This window comes from Phalacrocorax carbo, chromosome 1 (genome assembly GCF_963921805.1).
Source record: "Phalacrocorax carbo chromosome 1, bPhaCar2.1, whole genome shotgun sequence".
NCBI lineage: Eukaryota > Metazoa > Chordata > Aves > Suliformes > Phalacrocoracidae > Phalacrocorax > Phalacrocorax carbo.
In genome coordinates, this window is record NC_087513.1 from 88045277 (window position 1) to 88063945 (window position 18669).

An 18669-nucleotide genomic window follows, 5' to 3' on the forward strand; every position below is an offset into this window, starting at 1 on the left:
CCAAGCTGGTAAGGGAGTTGGCACACATGATGTAAAAGGAGAGGCTGAGAACTGTGGGCAGGGGGGTAGGGTTGAGCCTTAAAAAGAGAAGACTCAGGGGAGACCTCATAATTGTCTGCAACTACCTGATCTGAGTATACAGAGGTGGTAGACCCAGACACTTCTCAGAGGTGCAGAGTAATTGGATGAGAGGCAAGGACACAACTTGGAACATGGAAAATTCTGGTTAGATATTAGGAAAAACATTTTTCCTGTGTGGATGATAAAATACCATAAGAGGTTGCCCTGAGAGGTTATGGACCCCTGTCCTTGTAGGTATTCAAGACTCAGCTGGACACTGCCCTGACCTACCTGGTCTAACTAGACCTGCTTTGAGCAGGGTGATGGCCTAGACAACCTCTAGAGGTCCCTTCCAACATTAATTATACTATGATTCTAGCTCCAAGCAGAGTTCAGATGATTCCTCAATTCAGATGGTATTTCCAGACTCAAAAGTGAACAGAAATTACCCTTCTGGAAGGAGACACACAATGGACAGTCTATAAAATCCTTTGCAAGTAAGAATACGTATTATTTTCAATGTGTATTGCCAAGTAATTAAAAAAAAAGCATTGTTAAAGTTGGACGTCTGAATTGTCTTTTCTAAAAATGTCAGACCAAGGAGGAAAGCAACTCACAGTTTCAAATTTCCTGAAATGTTCTTTGGCATTGTAAACAGAATTACAGATCCAGAGCCAGAAAAACTAGCACAGAACACTCCACTTAAAATCCACCTGTTTGTCCAATGCAGCAGCAACTTCAAAATTTTGCCAGTACCTAATATCTGCTATAAACAATATCTGGGCACTGTTTCATAGGCTTGGGAGCATCCAGGAAGTGACACTTGCTTTGCAATGAATTACAAAAGCATTGAATGGTGGATGTTTTCATATTATAATATGCATAAATCTTTAAGGAAAGAAAAATCAAAGATTCCACAAACCTCATACAAAATGCAATACAGAATTATAACCAAAGCTCCTTTGTCTGACCCCTACAATCATGTTTTATGAAGCCAGTTTTCAGAATTGAAGTTTTTTGGCCTCTGCATCAGAAGACATTTCTCAAATCCTTGAAAAAAATGGAGCTTATTTGGTACTTTGCCTAGTTTTTCATGGGTGTATAAAATGGGAGACATTAACTCTGACCTGGTAAAGAATTCATTCACAGCTTATAAATATTTCCAGAGAGCATAGGAAATTATATTAAACTTCTGAAGAACACAGCTTAGCAAGAGGAAACAAAAGATGTCTGTATCTATTTGCATTTTCTTCTGTTCTTTGACTAATAAAGTCTAGGTGATAGCATCAATTCATACAGTGAAACCATCTGTTCATAGGAATTAAATAGAAATTAGCAGTTACCGAGTATCTCTATCTTTAGTTAGGACTTCTGTCTGTCTCCCTGCGATCACCTGGAAACTTTGAAAGCTTTTAATGAAATAAGCAGAAATACTTCCTAAAAGAAAAATACAAACTGATGTTTAAAGTGGCTAGTGAAGTAAAGTTAGAAAACTCTCATATAAAAGTAGTTGCATATGTCTGGATATATCCCAGATTCTCCACTTGATTAAATTACAGTAGAATTACCCCCATAGTTAATTTCGCTGCAACAGTGCATGAAAATGTAGATGACCTTTTCAGAAAACTTTGGGAAACAGTATTAAGTGAAAAAATAAAGATATTGTCAGAGCTGCCTCCAAAGGGCAATGGGGAAACTGTACAGTATATGCAGTGTTACATTTTCCTTCTGGCCAACTCAAATAAACCTTGGGTTACTATGATCTGCAGTAGCCAAAACTATCAAAAAGTTTCAGTGTGTCCCCACATATGGCATATTCTCACACTTCTGTGTGGAGATATAGCATCCGCAGGTGACAAGTTCTTCAGCAAGGATGGATAATTATCACTACATCAAAATAAAAAGATGCTGAGGTCAACTACATTACCAGTCATACAGGGGTCAGAATGGAGTCCCAAAGCACCTTTAAGTCATGAAAATCCTGAGAAGGTTTAACTAGAACACCCTCAGTCATCAGATCACACATTATTCCCTTAAATGCTAGCAAACTACTCCCCAAGCAATTCTCAGTACTGGCAGCACCTCCACCTGGAATAGATTTAACTTCTATATAACCTTTGCTATTACAATTCAAAGCAAAGTGAGAGCAAGGACATTATATGAGCCAGATCCTAAGAAGGGAGCAGAACTGTAAGCTGCCAAATGCTAATGCATTTCCCAATTAGCTGCAGTTGGTGCTGAGAGTAGGCAATGGATCAGCACTCCGAAAATCTACGAGAGAGAGCCAATGGGATGGATGTACAATATCTTATCATTTGAAAGCGGTGACCTGAATATCTTCAAAAGAAGTATTGTTATCCCCTGAAGTATTGTTATCCCCTGAATATTCAGACTATGGGTACAATCTCAGGCAACAGCTGAACAGTGGCTAGATAATCTCTAAGAGCTGTGCCAGGGTATCCAGGACATTTTGGAGCAGAAGTAAATGAAATGCAGACATTATTCTTCACCTTCCCTCGGAACTCTCATTTAAATTTAGCTCCTTACTTTGAAAAAGAAAGGCTTTTTCCAGCCTGTTGTAAACTAAGCCATTATAATTCAGCACAGTTTTAATGGCTAGAATAATTAATGGCTAGAATCTTCTGCCCTTCTAAGACAGTCATGAAGGAGAACTGAAACAAGTTGTTTTGTTTTGTTTCAGGGTTGTTTGGTTTTTTTTAAACCTTCCTCTGCGGTTCATTAGCTATGAGTATCTACCAGCTTATACATTGAATGCTGCTTCCACATGCTTTATGCTTAGCAATCCACCAGGCTTCTTGGTAATATGAGCACAGAGTACCCAACACCTGTGGCAGTAACAACAAAAAGAATGCTCAAGTGACAATTTGGTAATACCTTTTGGTGTGTTTGAAGCTTTTGAAATTAATGGAGTTCCACTAGTTTCTGCAAGATGTTGAAACAGACCTTCTTAGACTTATTTTTAGTTTATACTTAACTTTTTCGACATTATTAAAGAACAATGAGTACAAGTAAATAGAGGAATGGTAGAAACATGACTGTTCTGAAATCAAGATCACAGTCAGAATTATTCATTCCATTAATCTTCAAACTTCCCTACATAAGTCATATATTTAAGATGGATCATCATGCCTTCTTCGCTTCTAGGATGAATTTAACTTCTACAGCTTTCCTTTTGTACACAGTTGTCCTGCTCCTCAGTCCTTGCGTGTTTGTGCGTGGGTTTTTTGTTGTTGTTATTAACCATAAATCTGCTGTCAATTTGTCAGTATATTCTAGGCAACACTTAGAGTATTGGCCAGCTCCCAGCATGATTACAGGAAAGCTGACAGAAAGGCAGGTTTTCTTCTCTGATATGCAACTTTTTTATATTATACAGTAAAGCCCTCACCAATTCTAGTTACATTGATTTTGTTCTTGCTTTTCTAAAAACCAGCCTTTTACACAAATCTATTTTCTTGTGTTATCATTCAAGATCTAAATCTGTTTCATGCTGCATGTCCTTCAAGATTACATATTTTTAATAATATTAGTAAAAAGTAGTCTGATCTGTAGAATATGGTTTAGCCTTAAGTCCTATCCTATGGCTATTTTGATACTCTAAGTTTTCACCTTCCCTCTTGATAGCTGCCCATTTATTTAGTGATAATTATTAATTTTACAGGTCTATAGCTGCCTACATCAGTCCTTTTACCTTTTTGGAGTATTATAAGTATTACAATTTTCCACTCCAGGTTATTTTTTGGTGTATTTCTAGTTTCTCAAACATCACTGGTAACGATGGAGCAAGTTATTTCAACTAAATCACTCTGTACGCTGAAATCTGCACAGTTTGGACTGAATTTCCAAGTGATTTTTCAACATTTATTTACTTAATCTTTATCAGGAGCTATTAGCAGCTTTCCAAGTTCCCCAGGCATTTTTAATGTGGAAGATATATTTATTCCTCTGACTTTCGCCTTGGGGAGCAGTGCTACGTTGGTTAATACGTGCACATGATTCCTAGTGACAGAAATTAAATTCAGCTGCATTATGCAAGGATGTGATCTAACTTTAATTTCTGTCTCTAAGACGACACTTGAAGTAATGAGGCATGGCTACATGGCATTTCCAGTCATCTTACACGAGAAACTTCCCATGAGAGCAAAACTAGAAAGAACTCCTTGAGACCAAGAATATTTAAAGGCTGTTATAAAAATCTTTTGTGTGGACCACGTATTCCAACCCTAATGCCAGCTGCAGTCCCCTTTATGAGGATATTTGAGAGGGTGTGATTTGCCTCAAACATTTTTAGGTCCCGCAAGATGTTGTAATTTCATTTTAGATTTTTTGAGGTAAAATTTCTGCTCTCACTACATATTTCCACTGAAATATTAAAGAAGAATTGAGAAAAAGCTTACAGCAAATTGTGTACTTAACAGTAGGCTGAAGTAAGTCTCAAGGAGAGGTCCGAGACACAAATGACTGGTTTCTGATCTGGCTTCTCAGAATTTCAAAGATACCATAAAATGTAGCTGTTCAGCCATCTTATCACTGTTGTGGCACGGAATTTGTACATCAAATGAAGAAAATATACTAGCGCATGCATTGGGTGTTATAGGCAGATACAAACATCACTGACAACCAGTTACAATGGCTCATTTGTGTAAAAAGTTCTGGAGCCTTTTCATGACAAAATATTACACACACAGTGTGTAATGACTGGCAAAATGTGTGTACATGAAATAAATGAATATTAAACAAGCAAAATGCTGAGAGGAGAGCTGCCAACAGAACTGTATGGGTTAATAGGTGGTTTTTAGAAAGCCTTTTCAGACAAAGCCTCCAAGGTTATTGTGTTATCTCATGAATCAGTTGGTAAAATGTTTTGCCAATGAATGTAAGGAAGTTTAAAGCTGTTGGCTTTCGCCTACCGTACCAAGATCAGTCTTAAGATCTGTTGGCAGACTTAACTTTCTTGATCCTTTAACTGAAACAACAGAAAAAGGAGAAAGGCAGTTGTTAATAAGTAAGAAAGAAAAAGGAGCGAGGGAAAACAACATGCCATCTTCTGGTTAATACCATGTTGCAAATTCGTAGCACTTTTAAAAATCAGCATATAAAGGCGGAATTGTGGTTTAAATATGTTCGTGTACACCATTCAGCAAAATAAATGTAACTGAACAAAGCAGCACTGGAAAAAACATTACTCCAGCTCTCAAGAAGTGAATGGTGCTTTACACAGCTTTGGCTGTGTACTGCAATATCTTACCTTGTGATGACAGGAATGATAAAAAAACCCCAAATGAGATTAAGGCAAATATTGCAAATGCTGGTTATGCAGCATATCACAAATATTTAAACACCTGGAAACCAATTCAATAAGAGGGTGCAATGAAATTATGAGTTCTGATGACATCATACCTCAAAATACCATAAGAAACAGAGAGGGCATATTGTACAGGTAATGGAGACAGAACACACTATTGTAGTATTACAGAAAAGAAGACAGTTGCACAGAAACGAAATGCAGCAGATTCAGGATATAATGTAGTGTTATCTAGACATCAAAATATTGCACTCAATTTACTGAAGATTTATCTGTTGTGGTCCGATTATGCAACAGAACCGTGATTTTGATTCTGTTAAAAAATATTTTCATTTCTTTACACATGAGCACATTTTAAACAATGAACACCAGAGAACTGAAATGAAGCATGTCTTGTAGCAGTCAAAACGGCATTGAATTTATTAAAAGAATGCTTTAAGAAATCTTTTTTTAATATTCAGAAGACTTAATTTCTACTATGGTTCTTTTGTTTTGCATTCATTCATTATTTCTTCCACATTGTTTTTGGCTTTTACCCCTTACCTATCCTGTCTGTTGCTAGAAGTGAAGAATGAAGTATTAGTCATCTGAAGTCCCATATGTTAAATGTCACAGTGACAGGAACACTGGGACATTCAAACATAAGGAACAAGTCCTTTTAATTTCTATTTAATAAGTTTTTAGGTCAGAAGGATGCCCAGAACAGCCACTTAAAATTGCAAGCCACAGAACCCCGAAAAAGAAATTCTGTTGCATTCTTTCGCAGTGTAATAAACTACAAAGCCTGGAATGTGGCAGAATAAAATATCAGCTGGCACCTACGTTAGATTTTTTCCTTTCTTTCCTCAGGGAAGAGTAGGGGAACCCTTCAGGCTCTCGAGCAACATTTTGGTATCGGCAGAACCAGCATAGCCCTCCCAGTAACCTGTTTCTAGCTGCCACTTTAACTGAATACTCTGAGGCAAGGCAAAAAGGTGTCTTGAGCTCAACCCAACACCAAAATATACATCACTAGCAGTACTACATGAAAATTCTCTAATTTGGACACCAAGTGTTACGCTCCTACATCCATTTTAGGCACTCACACAAAGGGCAGCTTGATTTGCAGAACAGCCTTTTAAAAACATTCCATTCATCTGAGCAGCTGTCATATACTCTTTCAGACTGTGAATGGAGTATATTGCTCCAGAAAATCAGTGCTTTGCTATAGAGAAAGAGAAAGAAGCATCACTTGTGATATAATCTCCTTTAAAGGAAAGGACAACATCTGGCCCAACCAGCCCTCTGAAAAAGGATTACCAATGCCTAAGGAAGACTGTAGGACACACTACTAACAGACTAGGATCTAGATTAGGATATTTTAGAGCTATAAAACCTAGCTGCATTTAACACCAAGGAGCTTCTTTAGTTCCATCATCATGGAGGCTTTGAGCTTTGCAGATTGGTGGTGTATCCTCTTCTATTTCTATGTTACAGGTGTTTCTGTATAACAGGAATGACATGTCTTGTGTTATGTGCCACAGCTGTTCCCAATTTGTGGTGTATGTGTCTGAACTGCAAGACTGCGCAGGCTCATACAGCACATGCAAAGTATGCACTTTTAGAGTGCTTCAGAGGAATTAGAACAGGCTTGATTTGAGAGCTGCTACAGCTGTTCACAGACAAAATATGTATACCATATTGAAAGCTGCAATCTAACATGGTTTCAGGATGCTGAAGGGACTGAGGATCAGAAGGAAGAGGAGTATACAGTCAATTAGTTAGTTTATGGGTACAGTGATAGAGTAGAGGACACGGTGAGTAAGGGGCTAAAGGACAAAGGAGACACACAACATGAGGAAGTGCAGTTGAGGAAGCCAGGACTTACTCCTACCACCATCTCCCACCACCAAATTTGGAAGATTTTGGTGTAGGACATTGTGCTAGGACACAGTGTGGACCACTGTCAATAGACTGCATCTTTGATGGTAAAAACAAAAGAAGGAGCTGGTTGCTTTCATGCTTTACTGTGATTAAAGCTCTCCATATTACTTTTTTTTTGGTAAAACTTTTTACTATTAAACTGATCAGAATGTGGATATTATTGTGTAACCTATTTTTAGTACCTAAATAATGTATATTTTACTATCTCTACATTTATTATAAAGGATGACTACGCATGTAAACCTATCTTGCTGAAAAAAAGCTTTTGAAAACCAGTTTAATTTAGGAATTGAGTATAAAGGTTCAAGAGGCTCGCAGAGTCGTCTGTTACCATTATTTGTTTGCACTCATGCTGGAGGCAGCCAGCAGAAACTGTGATGCCACAGTGCAAGGCAAGACAGCCCCTACCCAAAAGAGCTTAATGTGCAAACAGTCAAGTTATCCAACTGTGGGATGAGAAAGAGGCACAGACAGCATTAACAGGTATGGTCTGGCAGCTAGCTAAGCTGAGTACACAGGTCTCCTGATCTGACAATGTCCTGTCTCACAGCCATACTGTTCCTATAAGTCTTTCAATCAAAACACCAAGGCGCAACCAACAAACAAATGTGTGCTTGCAGCTATGACATTTGGTGGTGTGTTTCCCTCAGCTGTTACATTACTACAACACTGTAGTCAGAGAATCTAATATTATTTAAAATGAAGGTGACTTCATACAGCTCTTTTTCTATTAGGGAGCTTCTGCCTGCGTAACAGTTTGGAATATCCATCCCAGTTGCCCACTGCTAAAACATGGATTTAAGAGCCTAATATTTGGCCACCACAAGGTACACACTAAGGTCCTGGAGGTTTGGCTAATGAGGCTCAGAGCCAATGTAAAGACTGCCCTTTTCCTTTGGTGGCCTCAGGCAGAGCACCCAAGGCAGCACTTTTCCATGAGAGCTGATTTTAAGCTGAACCTAACTCTCACTCTGTCCTGAGCTACAGCTCCTGCCCTGTTGCTGCCACTCCTGTGCCTGGCTGTAGCCCTGCTGACCTGGACCTGGACTCACAGGCCGATATCCTCCCCTGTTCCTGGACCTGCCTGGCAACCACTAGGCTGCACTTTGTCCTGCTCCCTTGCTTAGCTCCTGTCTCCCTGGTCCATAGCAGCTGCCTGCCCCTGTTGGTGAGCCTTGAACACTGAGCCATACACTATGGGCTGCATGGGGGCTACCCCTACTGCTCCCCTGAGCCAAACACCACAGCCCAAACCCAAGTCCCCATTTTCTCCTCCCACCAGCTCATACTGCTCTCCGTTCCTTGGTAATCCCTAACATACACATCCCTTCTCAAGATTGTAATTCAACTAATGAGAAACCCCCTCACATATTGGAAAAAGTGATAAAATGCACGTTGCATTCCCAGTGTAGGAGCTAACCTCTCTTTAATGATTAATTTCCCTTCTGACCAGAAAACATTCTTTTTAATTTAAGTAGAAATGGTTATGCTGGCAGTGTTGTCAATAATCAAGTTTCAAAATAAATTATATTCTATGTTTTTCACACGCACAAAATGTTTCCAAGCATTCACTTCCTTGCTTGTTTTCCATGAGAATATAATTTTCAGACTGAGTCAAATCTCTTCAGCTGCTTTGCAGTTAGCCACGAGTTAAAAGAAGAGCAACTCTTAGAAATGTGAGTGTCTTCTTGAAACAAAGCTATTTAAATACATTTCATGTAGGGAAGTGGGAGCTTTGTATGGCATGGGCCTAATACCAGCAGATTTAACCAGATTAGTGGAATCAATCAGTTTAGCAGCACTTGGAAATCACAGTATATATAAAAACTCGTAATCTTGCCATTAGGGACCTGTTCTGAAGCTCATGGGAATCAGTTGTGGAAACTTTTACATAGCCTTCTCTAAGCTCTATAGTCTTAAAAAGCATGTTGGATGCAAGCCCCCAGTATGAAGGTGGTTTCTTAAGAAAAAATACAAACACACTTTCCTTTTCAAACACACATTTGAGAAATCACTCTCATACACAGGCCGATGAAATTTGTTCCTTCTGGTCTTTGAAAGAAGTCTGAACTGTCCATTGCATCTCACACAAAGTTAAATGACCTTCAATATGAAGCTGCATATAAATGGCTAAAGCAGTAAGGGATGAATATATCATACAACTATGTATATTATATTCCTAGGAGCCCCCAAATAAATTTTCTGAATGAGATGATAAAAATAAAGGTAAACTTTACTGGAATGGGTGCTGTTCTAAAATACATTATATAGTAACTAACTCTAGCATTGGGTGTAGTGCCATTTATGTTATGAGAGCTTACAAGGCCTCAGAGGTTTTTATTTTGTTTTAGAGCTACAGAGCTCTCAGGTGCTATTGTAGAGTGAATGAGTACAAAGCCCTAACTTTTGACCTCCAAATCACAAACAATCAAAATGCAGTTTGACTTTCTCCACTGAAAGAACATGGCATGCATGAGTAAGAATAAGGTATTCTGATGGTCCTGAAAAACCCTAATCTCCACTGTTCTTCATATGATCTGAGGGTTTTTTAAAGCCAATCAAATACCATTATATGGCAAGCCATGCTGCATCACTAGTCTCATGAAACAAGCTTTATATATGTTTCATTGGATTTGTACTGAATTAGAAACCAGCCCTGCACATAAAACAAGGAGTATTATTCAGCACTGACCCTTTTACTCAGTGCTCCAATGCTCATAACAGTGATAGAACAAAAATGCCTAATTCTGATTTGGGGCGGGGGTGAAGAGAAACAATAAAGCTGAATTACCAAGTTCACCTAGGCAGGCTCCACGGAAGCTCAGTCAGAGGTTAAAACATTGACAAGCAGTAGGATGTTGCAGGCAAAATAAATTTTTCAGGGAAACTGAGAGGGTTCAGGCAGGCTAAGCAATGTTCAGGATTAGACTAAGAGTTGAGGAGGCAGGAGATTTTTCAAGCTCTCCAAGAAGCCTTTATCAACACTGTTCTTATGGGCCTGGTTGGAACTGAGATCTGACTAAGCTACTAATGGTGGTCAGATGTAAAACTGTTTACGTCTACACTGGCAATTAGTGTGCTGGAGGGATTCTTCCTAGGCATTATCTTGGAGTCTCAAAGTATGCACATGAACACACATCAGTGTTATTCCTCAAATCATTCCCCTTCTGACAGAACAGAGGATGAAGTTGCTCACCAGTATGCCTTAATGTGTGTAGCGTTTGTCATGTAGACTAGTGTCCTCCAGCAGTTTGCACTTTGTGTACACATTGAACATACTCAGGACCAGTAACTGGCATGAACTTTGCCCGGTGAAGAACTGATGTTGATGTGGTCTGGCGATCGTAATGAATTGCAACAAATCAAACTCCATTCCTTCTGTCTTTGCAACCTCATCAGCTGATAATGTAGTCATACACAGTAGGACCTTTGTTGGGGAGCAGCTTGAATCTCCTGACTCAGCAGCCAAGTGTTCTTTCTGTTTCTGCTAAATTTCTGGAGGATAAAGTCTTGGCCTACCTTCAGCAAAGGAACGTGGTCACTGGTTTTACAGACACAGATATCATGGGACTCTACAGAGCACAGCACGCTTCCATTACAGAGCTTGAGAGCTATGAAATTTAGAGAGATCAAAGGCAAGACTGGAAGTAGAAGGATCCTGCCTGCCGAGTCTGTAACTATGCACATCAATCAGTTGTGTTCTGCAAGAAAAAAATGTTCGCCAGTACAAAGGCTGATGTAGCTATGAGGCTGTGATGATAAGCACAAGGTAGCTCCACTCCCAAGTTCTTGGAGGTTGCAATTTTGAGGTCAGTTACTCCAGATGATTAGACTGGATTTTGCCCAGTTTTAGAGCAGATATGCCAAAGCAAAATTATTTTAATTTTGCATCAATTAAAAGAAAATAATATCAGTCACAGTAAAAGTAACTCCTATTTTGAAAAGCAGTTAATTCTAATAACAGTTACTGCCTACAAAATTGTACCTGGTTTCACATTTTAGAGATTCAAATATAGCTTGGAAAACAACATGGAAGGGCTAAAATAGGAAACATTCATAAATATGCCATGTTTTCCCTGCTGAATGATCAAAACACAAAAGCAGAATAAATTTTGGAGCAAATGATCTTAAATTTACCTAAAATAGATATTTTTGGTCAAGAGCTGAATGAAAAATTGAAGCTAACTGCAGAAAAAGTAAGGTGCTATAGGAGTCATTCATCATTATACAACTAAGCATACACACATATGTTTACTAAGTCGGCTATCTCATAGTTTTCAGCATAAAGAAAAAGACTTTGTAGCTTGTTTGTGGAGACAAGATTGAAAAGATCAATCCCAGTGAGCTATACAATAAATAGTCTAATTATACTGAGTTATGTTATATTTTTAAAGCCCATATCATGAGTTTCTGAGGCCGAGCTCAAGAGTTTGAGCTCCTAGTATTATACCAATAATATTATAGCCTACTTCACTTTGATATTCTCATGTCAACAGAATTTGGGTTGCAAATAGTACACAGAAATACGTATTTCAAAACAACTATTTTATTTTAGTTCTTGATGTATCAGGGAAAGACTTCTATTAGCTTCAGCTCTTTGTAAATTACTAATTACTGGCCTCCATTCAAAATTAATGTGTTCTGTTATAATAAAGTAAAACATGTGAAATAATAATGGAGGATTTGAATAGCATATTTGTGGGAATTTGTTACTAGGGGGGGAAAAAAGGTATCAATACTTACCAAACTACAAGGAAAAGAAGTGTGATACGCATACCACAAGCAAAACGAATATATTACAGCTACACCTCCTTATTTCCTGTCACACTTAAAAGTCAGCTACTAGAAAACAGCTCTAAGTAATGATCTTTAAGACAGTGAACTCACATTAAAAGAGATCAATGCAGACTAGGCACTTGCAGAAAAAGTCTCTAGGAATGAGATGAACTCCACCTTCTGAAGGACTATGGGTAAAATGGGAAACATTTATAAATTTTTAAATGGCCAAGATTTCACTGCTGGGTCAAAGTGGTTGATAAACGAGTATTTTCATTTGAGGTTTTGCTTCCATTGTAAATTACGTAACAGGCACTGGGGGATTCTACTAGTTAACGTTTACCATCTCCATACCACTGTTTTTCAATTATTTTCTCTATGTGCATGTATGCATATGCATTATATATATATAAAATAAGGACTCCCTACTGGAGGAAAGAAGTCAGAAAGCCTTTTAAGAGAACACAGAAACAAGCCCCTACTAGGAGGATTTTGGAATATACCTGCACGATATTGTTAAATCAAGTATTTTCATACTCTCCACCTCAAAGGTGCAACACGTACATTTAATTTTTCTTTAAGTAAACAGACTTAGGATTTTATTGTGCTATGTAATATAAGCACTTTTCCAGCCTCTTTGGAACTGTAACTATGTACTTCACTTCTTAGGGATTAATGAAACACAGTGATGCATGACATGAATGGCTTATACAGACTGCAGGAAGAGAAGCCAATCACCTTTACCTGAAGTGGGAGACTTGCAACGCTCTAGCTCCAGGGAAACTGGACTGTCACTGAGTTCAGTCAGGCCTGAAAAAATGGAGTTAAAAAGTTAAGTTACAATCTAACAGGGCATGCTTCAACTTTCTTGGCTGATATTTTGCACTTTAAAGTCAATTTGGAGAGAGGAATGGTGTCAAATGTGAGGAAAATATCTATTTCAAATAACTGCAGTTATCAGGCTGTCACTGCAGAAATTCAGGTCTGGTTTAAAAATCACACCTCTAGTTAACTCATATTTGTTTTCTTGAGTGCCTCAGGGTAGACAAAGATTGACTTTACCTAACAAGAGAAAACAAGTAAGTATAGTTTAAAATTTATACGTCTGTGACATGAATCAAACTCATTCATCCCTGTCAAACTGATGTGGAAACAACTCTATACTTTCAACTGCTGCAGAACGCAGGGAGGAAACCTTAAAACAGGGAGAGAAGAGAAAAAAAGAAGACAAAATAAAAGACACTACTGGTGAAAGAAGAAAGTGAATACAAAAATATCAACACTACTATGCAATATTAGGAACTTTTATATGAATTCACACAAGATAGCTCATTTTAAAGGACACAGAGGCAATGATAATGCTGTCTGAATATAACACAGAATTTTTGGACAAGATACTTTATATGTTGTTTATACATATTTGTAAGGAACAGATTTGTAGCAGTCTACTGTGGAAGGCAGCAACAAGTAAAGTAATTTTAGTTTCTACTGCTTAAGCTTGGGCTTGTTTCTGTGATCAAACCAAGACCCATCTTTGGCACAGGTTGCATGTACAGGTTTAAACAAGCCTTTTGGCATGCTAGGGAGAGAAAGTCTGAGCTCATGCTATCCATTACCATGGGCTAACCATTGAGTAGGTGAACTGGGCATGGCCATACCTATTCAAATGTACCCCATGGTGCCTTATGGCCTATATCAAGTGGTTCACACTTGTTACAAGAGCTCTGACTCTCCATGCCATAGGCTACTCAGGACTGGCAGACAGCCCAACATCCATCTGCTAGCAATGTGGACTCACAGCACTCTGGTCATAAAGCCTACTCAACATTAGCCTACATTCAGATGTGCATTACTGTTGTAATAACACTGTGTTTACACAGACTCTGCATATGTTAGATCCTGAAAGTCAAACATCCTATAACGACCTTTCAATACACTTTAATCTGGCACCATGCCTCCTGCAACATGACACGTTTTAATTTTTATGGCTTTTGGACCCTCAGGCTCAGAGACCTCATCTCTAAAATTCAAATAGACCCTTGTTTTAGAAAAATTCTGCTACCACTTAGTCACCAGTGCTGTTCTCTTTGTATAAAAACTGGGATCTTAATGTAGGTACTGATATTTTTATTACAATGTAATTTTGAAGCACTCTGAGAAATGGGGAGAAACAAGCAGAATAAAAAGCTCCTACTGCTGACAAAGCTGCATGACTGCTAGAACAATTTTAAGAACACTTTGGAAAAACAGCAATATTGATTTGGTCTGCTAAGTCAGTAGAAATGACATATTTGCTCCTGACTTTTAAACAATAAAAGATCACAATCCAGATACTAATATTGAAAACCAAATGGTTCTTGAGAAACTTACTTGAATCTTTCTTTGATTCAACTTAGAATCTGCGAGAGAATTTTGTATTCCAATCCATTGTGAGTCCTGTTGCTTTTGACATTACAATAGAATTCAGGAACTGCAACCATTTCGGGACCCTCTCTCTATATAGCTTTGTTACAGCAAATCTTACTTCTGCCGACTCTGGGGTTTCTGTATGTACCTAGAGATTTGGGACATATTGCTGCAGAACTGTCTGCAAGGTACAGTGGGAGTAAGTTTGGCACTTTTGCATAGCATCAGAGACCTTGGATAAATAAAATGAAATATTAAACTGTTTCTTCTGCAAATGCAGTGTTGGAGATATTAAATTTTAACATTATGGTTATGATGCTGTGATTAATGAAATTCTTCTAAATGTTCTGTAGTTACTATAGGTGATAGTTACAATGTCAAATGCCAGGTCAGATTTTGCTTCTAAATAGAGTTTCTTTTTTCCTTTGTGAGTCCACAGAAACAGTATTACAGCTCAATATAAATTATGGTGCCACTGACTTAAGTAGAAAATGGACCAAACCACACCAGTGTCCTGAAAACCCAAGAGCAACCACCCTGAGAATACCACAAGCTCTTTATGTTTGTCAACAGTTTTCCAACTTAGAACAGTAAAGATACATGTCATGTTATGGTATTTAAAAATGGTGAATATGTGAACTTCTCTAGAAATCTAGACCTGTTGTCAAGCCACTAACACCTCTAACAGTGAGCATCAACAGATGCTTTAAAGAAAAAAAAAAAAGTGCAGTAAGTCCCCATGTCAAGTGTAAGTGGTACTCTGTGCCCGGCACAAGGGCATGGTCTTAATCTCAGACACTTAGATTTGCTTAAGCACCGCCCCTTGCAGATCTTCTCCTGCCATAAATCTTTATTCGTTAGAAATATAATGAGTCCTTCTCATTATCCATCCATATATCCAAAGTCTCTTTTAATCATACTAAGCCTTAAATCCCAAAGATGTTATATGGCAACGAGTCGCACCATCATCATTCACTGAAAAGAATATACATAAAAAATGACAAATTTTTATGTGTTACCTTTGATTCCATGAAATGTTGACTTTTGTTTCCCTTTGAGGTAAGGAAGGGAGCTCTCAACATTTTCTTTGCACTACTGCCATTTCCTTTTTAAGGAAACCAAGCTAAATCTTTTCAGTAATTTATCATGTGTAAGCATCTCCATGCAACTCAGCTTCCCTTGAATGTTTGGGAGACTATAACAGCTACCGAAGTTAGATTACAAAAATCCTTTCCATTTTGAGGTTCTGTAGGCCCAATCTGTGTCCCTAGATATTTTCGCTCTTTTTAGCAGAAAAAACCCCACCCTGGCAAATTATGAGTCCACATAGAGCAAGAAGAACATAGCAGCAAAACTAAAGGCAAATAACTGAGATTAGCAATGTAAACAACCACCTCTGAGATGTGCCCTTTGACATTATAAAGAAATTGGCTTTGATTTGAATGAATTATAAACATGTGAAAATAGTACAAGATGTAGATACCTCACATAAGGCATTAAAGCACTCTTTAAAGTGTATCCCATGGATACTTCTCAAAATTTACTGAGATTCCCATTTCCTCTTTATTAAAGGATCAAAAAATATACTGTCTAGTATGGAGTAACAACTTTTATGAACTCATAATTTAACTTAATTATTTTAAAATTTTAATTTTCTATCTCTATGATTAAACAATTCAGACTGATCATTTACTTAAAAGCACACAGATCCATCGCATCTTTGCTTATAAATCAATGCATTATAAAAATTATTGTAAATATTCACATGCTAATAAGTAAACCCAGTGTGATTTCAATCCATCATCTTCACGCTGAATTACTGTACTGTGTTTTCTTTATGTTTAAATATGATGCATTCTTTGGAAATGACAGTTAGTTCAGAATATAGCTGTTGACTTAAAACTCAACCTATATTAGCTTTTACTGTGTTGTCAGGTGTGATTTAAAGCATCAATTACTGATGTGTAATGACTCATAACACAGTTTTCTGTGTCCTCCTGTCAGACCAAGGTTACTTTTGCTCACACCCTCTCAAGGGACTGGCCTGAAGGAGGAACAAGGAGTTCTCACTGAAAAGTCTTCATTCTGAAAATTATTTTCCAACTATCAACATCCTTTGAACTTGCTGACTTTCTGGATGCTTGATAAAGACTATATTTTCTTGTTTTACCAACAGATGGTATGAATATCTAGTAGGAGATGCACATTGCTTTTGCAGGTTGGGATTTTTATATTCTGCTGCAAACACTATCTCTCTAGATGCAGTAATGTACTTGTTTTAATATCTGAATATATGCTAGCTGCCACTAGGTAATAACATGCATAACTTGATTTCAACTGAAGAACAACAAAAAAAAAAACCAAAAAAGAAAAAGAAAAACAACACAGTTCTGTGCTACTGCAGAGAGAGTTTATTTTATTTGGCTTGGCACATATTCTTGCTACAACGGAAGGTGGCTTCCAGCAGATGTTACAGCAAATGGAACAGGTCATCAACACCAGAAAGCTACCTCCAGCTCTGCATTTACCCTCATCTGAGCCTCTTGTTTTCCTCAAATTATTTCCCCTGATAGGAAAATTATGTTTCAGTCTCTTCCATTATGCATACCTATAACTGATTACATTTCTCCTTCTCATTTCTTCTGTTCTTGCTTCTCCCTTTCCACTTTCACCTCCCAAACCAGAGAATGTGCTGCCTTAATGCTCTAAGTCCACTCCAGATGCTTTTGAGTCTAGCTTACACATATATACATTGCTCTTATCAAGCTCTCTACAGATTTATTGGCTAAAATTCAAAACAATTATTCCATCACTGTGCTTTGCATATTGGATGCCAGTGACAGTGTTGATTATTGTCTTTCCTTTGGAAAAACTATCTTCTCCGAAGAATATCCATCCCAAAGAACGCTTTTTGCGGTTTGATTTTTTTTTTCTTCCCTCCTTTCCCTCTTCAGTTGCAAGGCATCCCAGACTAAAACATCAACACTTCTTTTATCTGTCCCAGTATTTGAGGAGATTCTTTCCTATAAACAGGGCAATAAATACCTTCTTTTGCCCTAATGATTCATAAATACACATCTCTAACTTGGATTCCTTCCATCCAAGTTAGAGTAGTAATCCTGCCTTTCTAAAATTTACTCACAAGTGTCCAGACACAAACTTAACATTGCCAAGATGAACTCTCTCTTTTTTTGTGTGATTAAGTCTTCTCTTTGCTCCTTCAGCACAGCTAACAGCACCACTGTCTTCTCTGACACTCTAATCCATAATATTGGTTTTATCCTTGGAGCATCATACTTTCAACTCTCAGATTCAGGCTGGATACTAGACTGTTTCTTCCTGCAAATCACTTCCAAAATGAACGACAAAAGTATAAGTATCCTGCTCATTGAAAATCTCTTATTTGGTTTCAGTGCCTGCAAGATTTATTCTCTCAGACTGATCATCATGAAATTATCTTCCTGTTTCATTACTTAATTGAATCAACTCCTGACATGTCTTCCCATTGACTTCCATTTTAATTTATATAACCCTAAAAACTTTAGACCTAATGCTTATGTTATCATGACTGCTCCTGCTTTTGCCTTAATAATACCAGCTTCAACTGCCTACTTTCCAAAACCAAATTATTTTTCTTTTCCCATCATCATTCCTTATGAGAAGAAATAAACTTGTAAGCAAAATCCTAAATCCATTCTCAGTACCCCTCTTAAAACTCGTATCTCAGATAAGACATGTAACAAAGCATAACTTGAGAATGACTTAGCAAGATATTTTAGTGTCTATGACACATTCCTGCCCTGTTCTTTATCTTATTGCCTGGCGCATCTTTCAGATCATACAGTACATACTCCTGTGTAAGTATCAAATAGCAAAAGCAACATCCAAGAAATTTCTGAGGAAAGAAATGAAGCTGTTAACGATCTTGCACAAGAGTCAGACTCATACTCTTCATTTATGATGTATGCTGAAAGATTTTGTGGACTTCTCTGATTTTAGGGTTGAAGATGGAAACAAGATAATACTTTCAGTATAATATACATTATACTACTACATAAGTAATAATAATTTCAGGTATGAAAAACTATGGTCTGTGTTTGTCATTTTGAATGAAAATGGTGGTCATTTTTGGTCTTAGAATTTATTAATTTTTTAGCAGGAGAAAACCCCCAAACCTT

The 18669-nt window shown here is 37.7% G+C and overlaps 1 protein-coding gene across 2 annotated transcripts in view; it reads right to left on the bottom strand.

Moving 5' to 3' along the window:
• The window catches only part of STXBP5L (syntaxin binding protein 5L), a 210132-nt gene that overhangs the window by 36517 nt on the left and 154946 nt on the right, over nt 1–18669 (bottom strand). For both annotated transcript variants that reach the window (XM_064465600.1, XM_064465593.1), the window contains one exon: nt 12830–12895. In XM_064465600.1, the coding sequence (XP_064321670.1) occupies nt 12830–12895 (66 nt within the window). The remainder of the gene's footprint in view (nt 1–12829; nt 12896–18669) is intronic.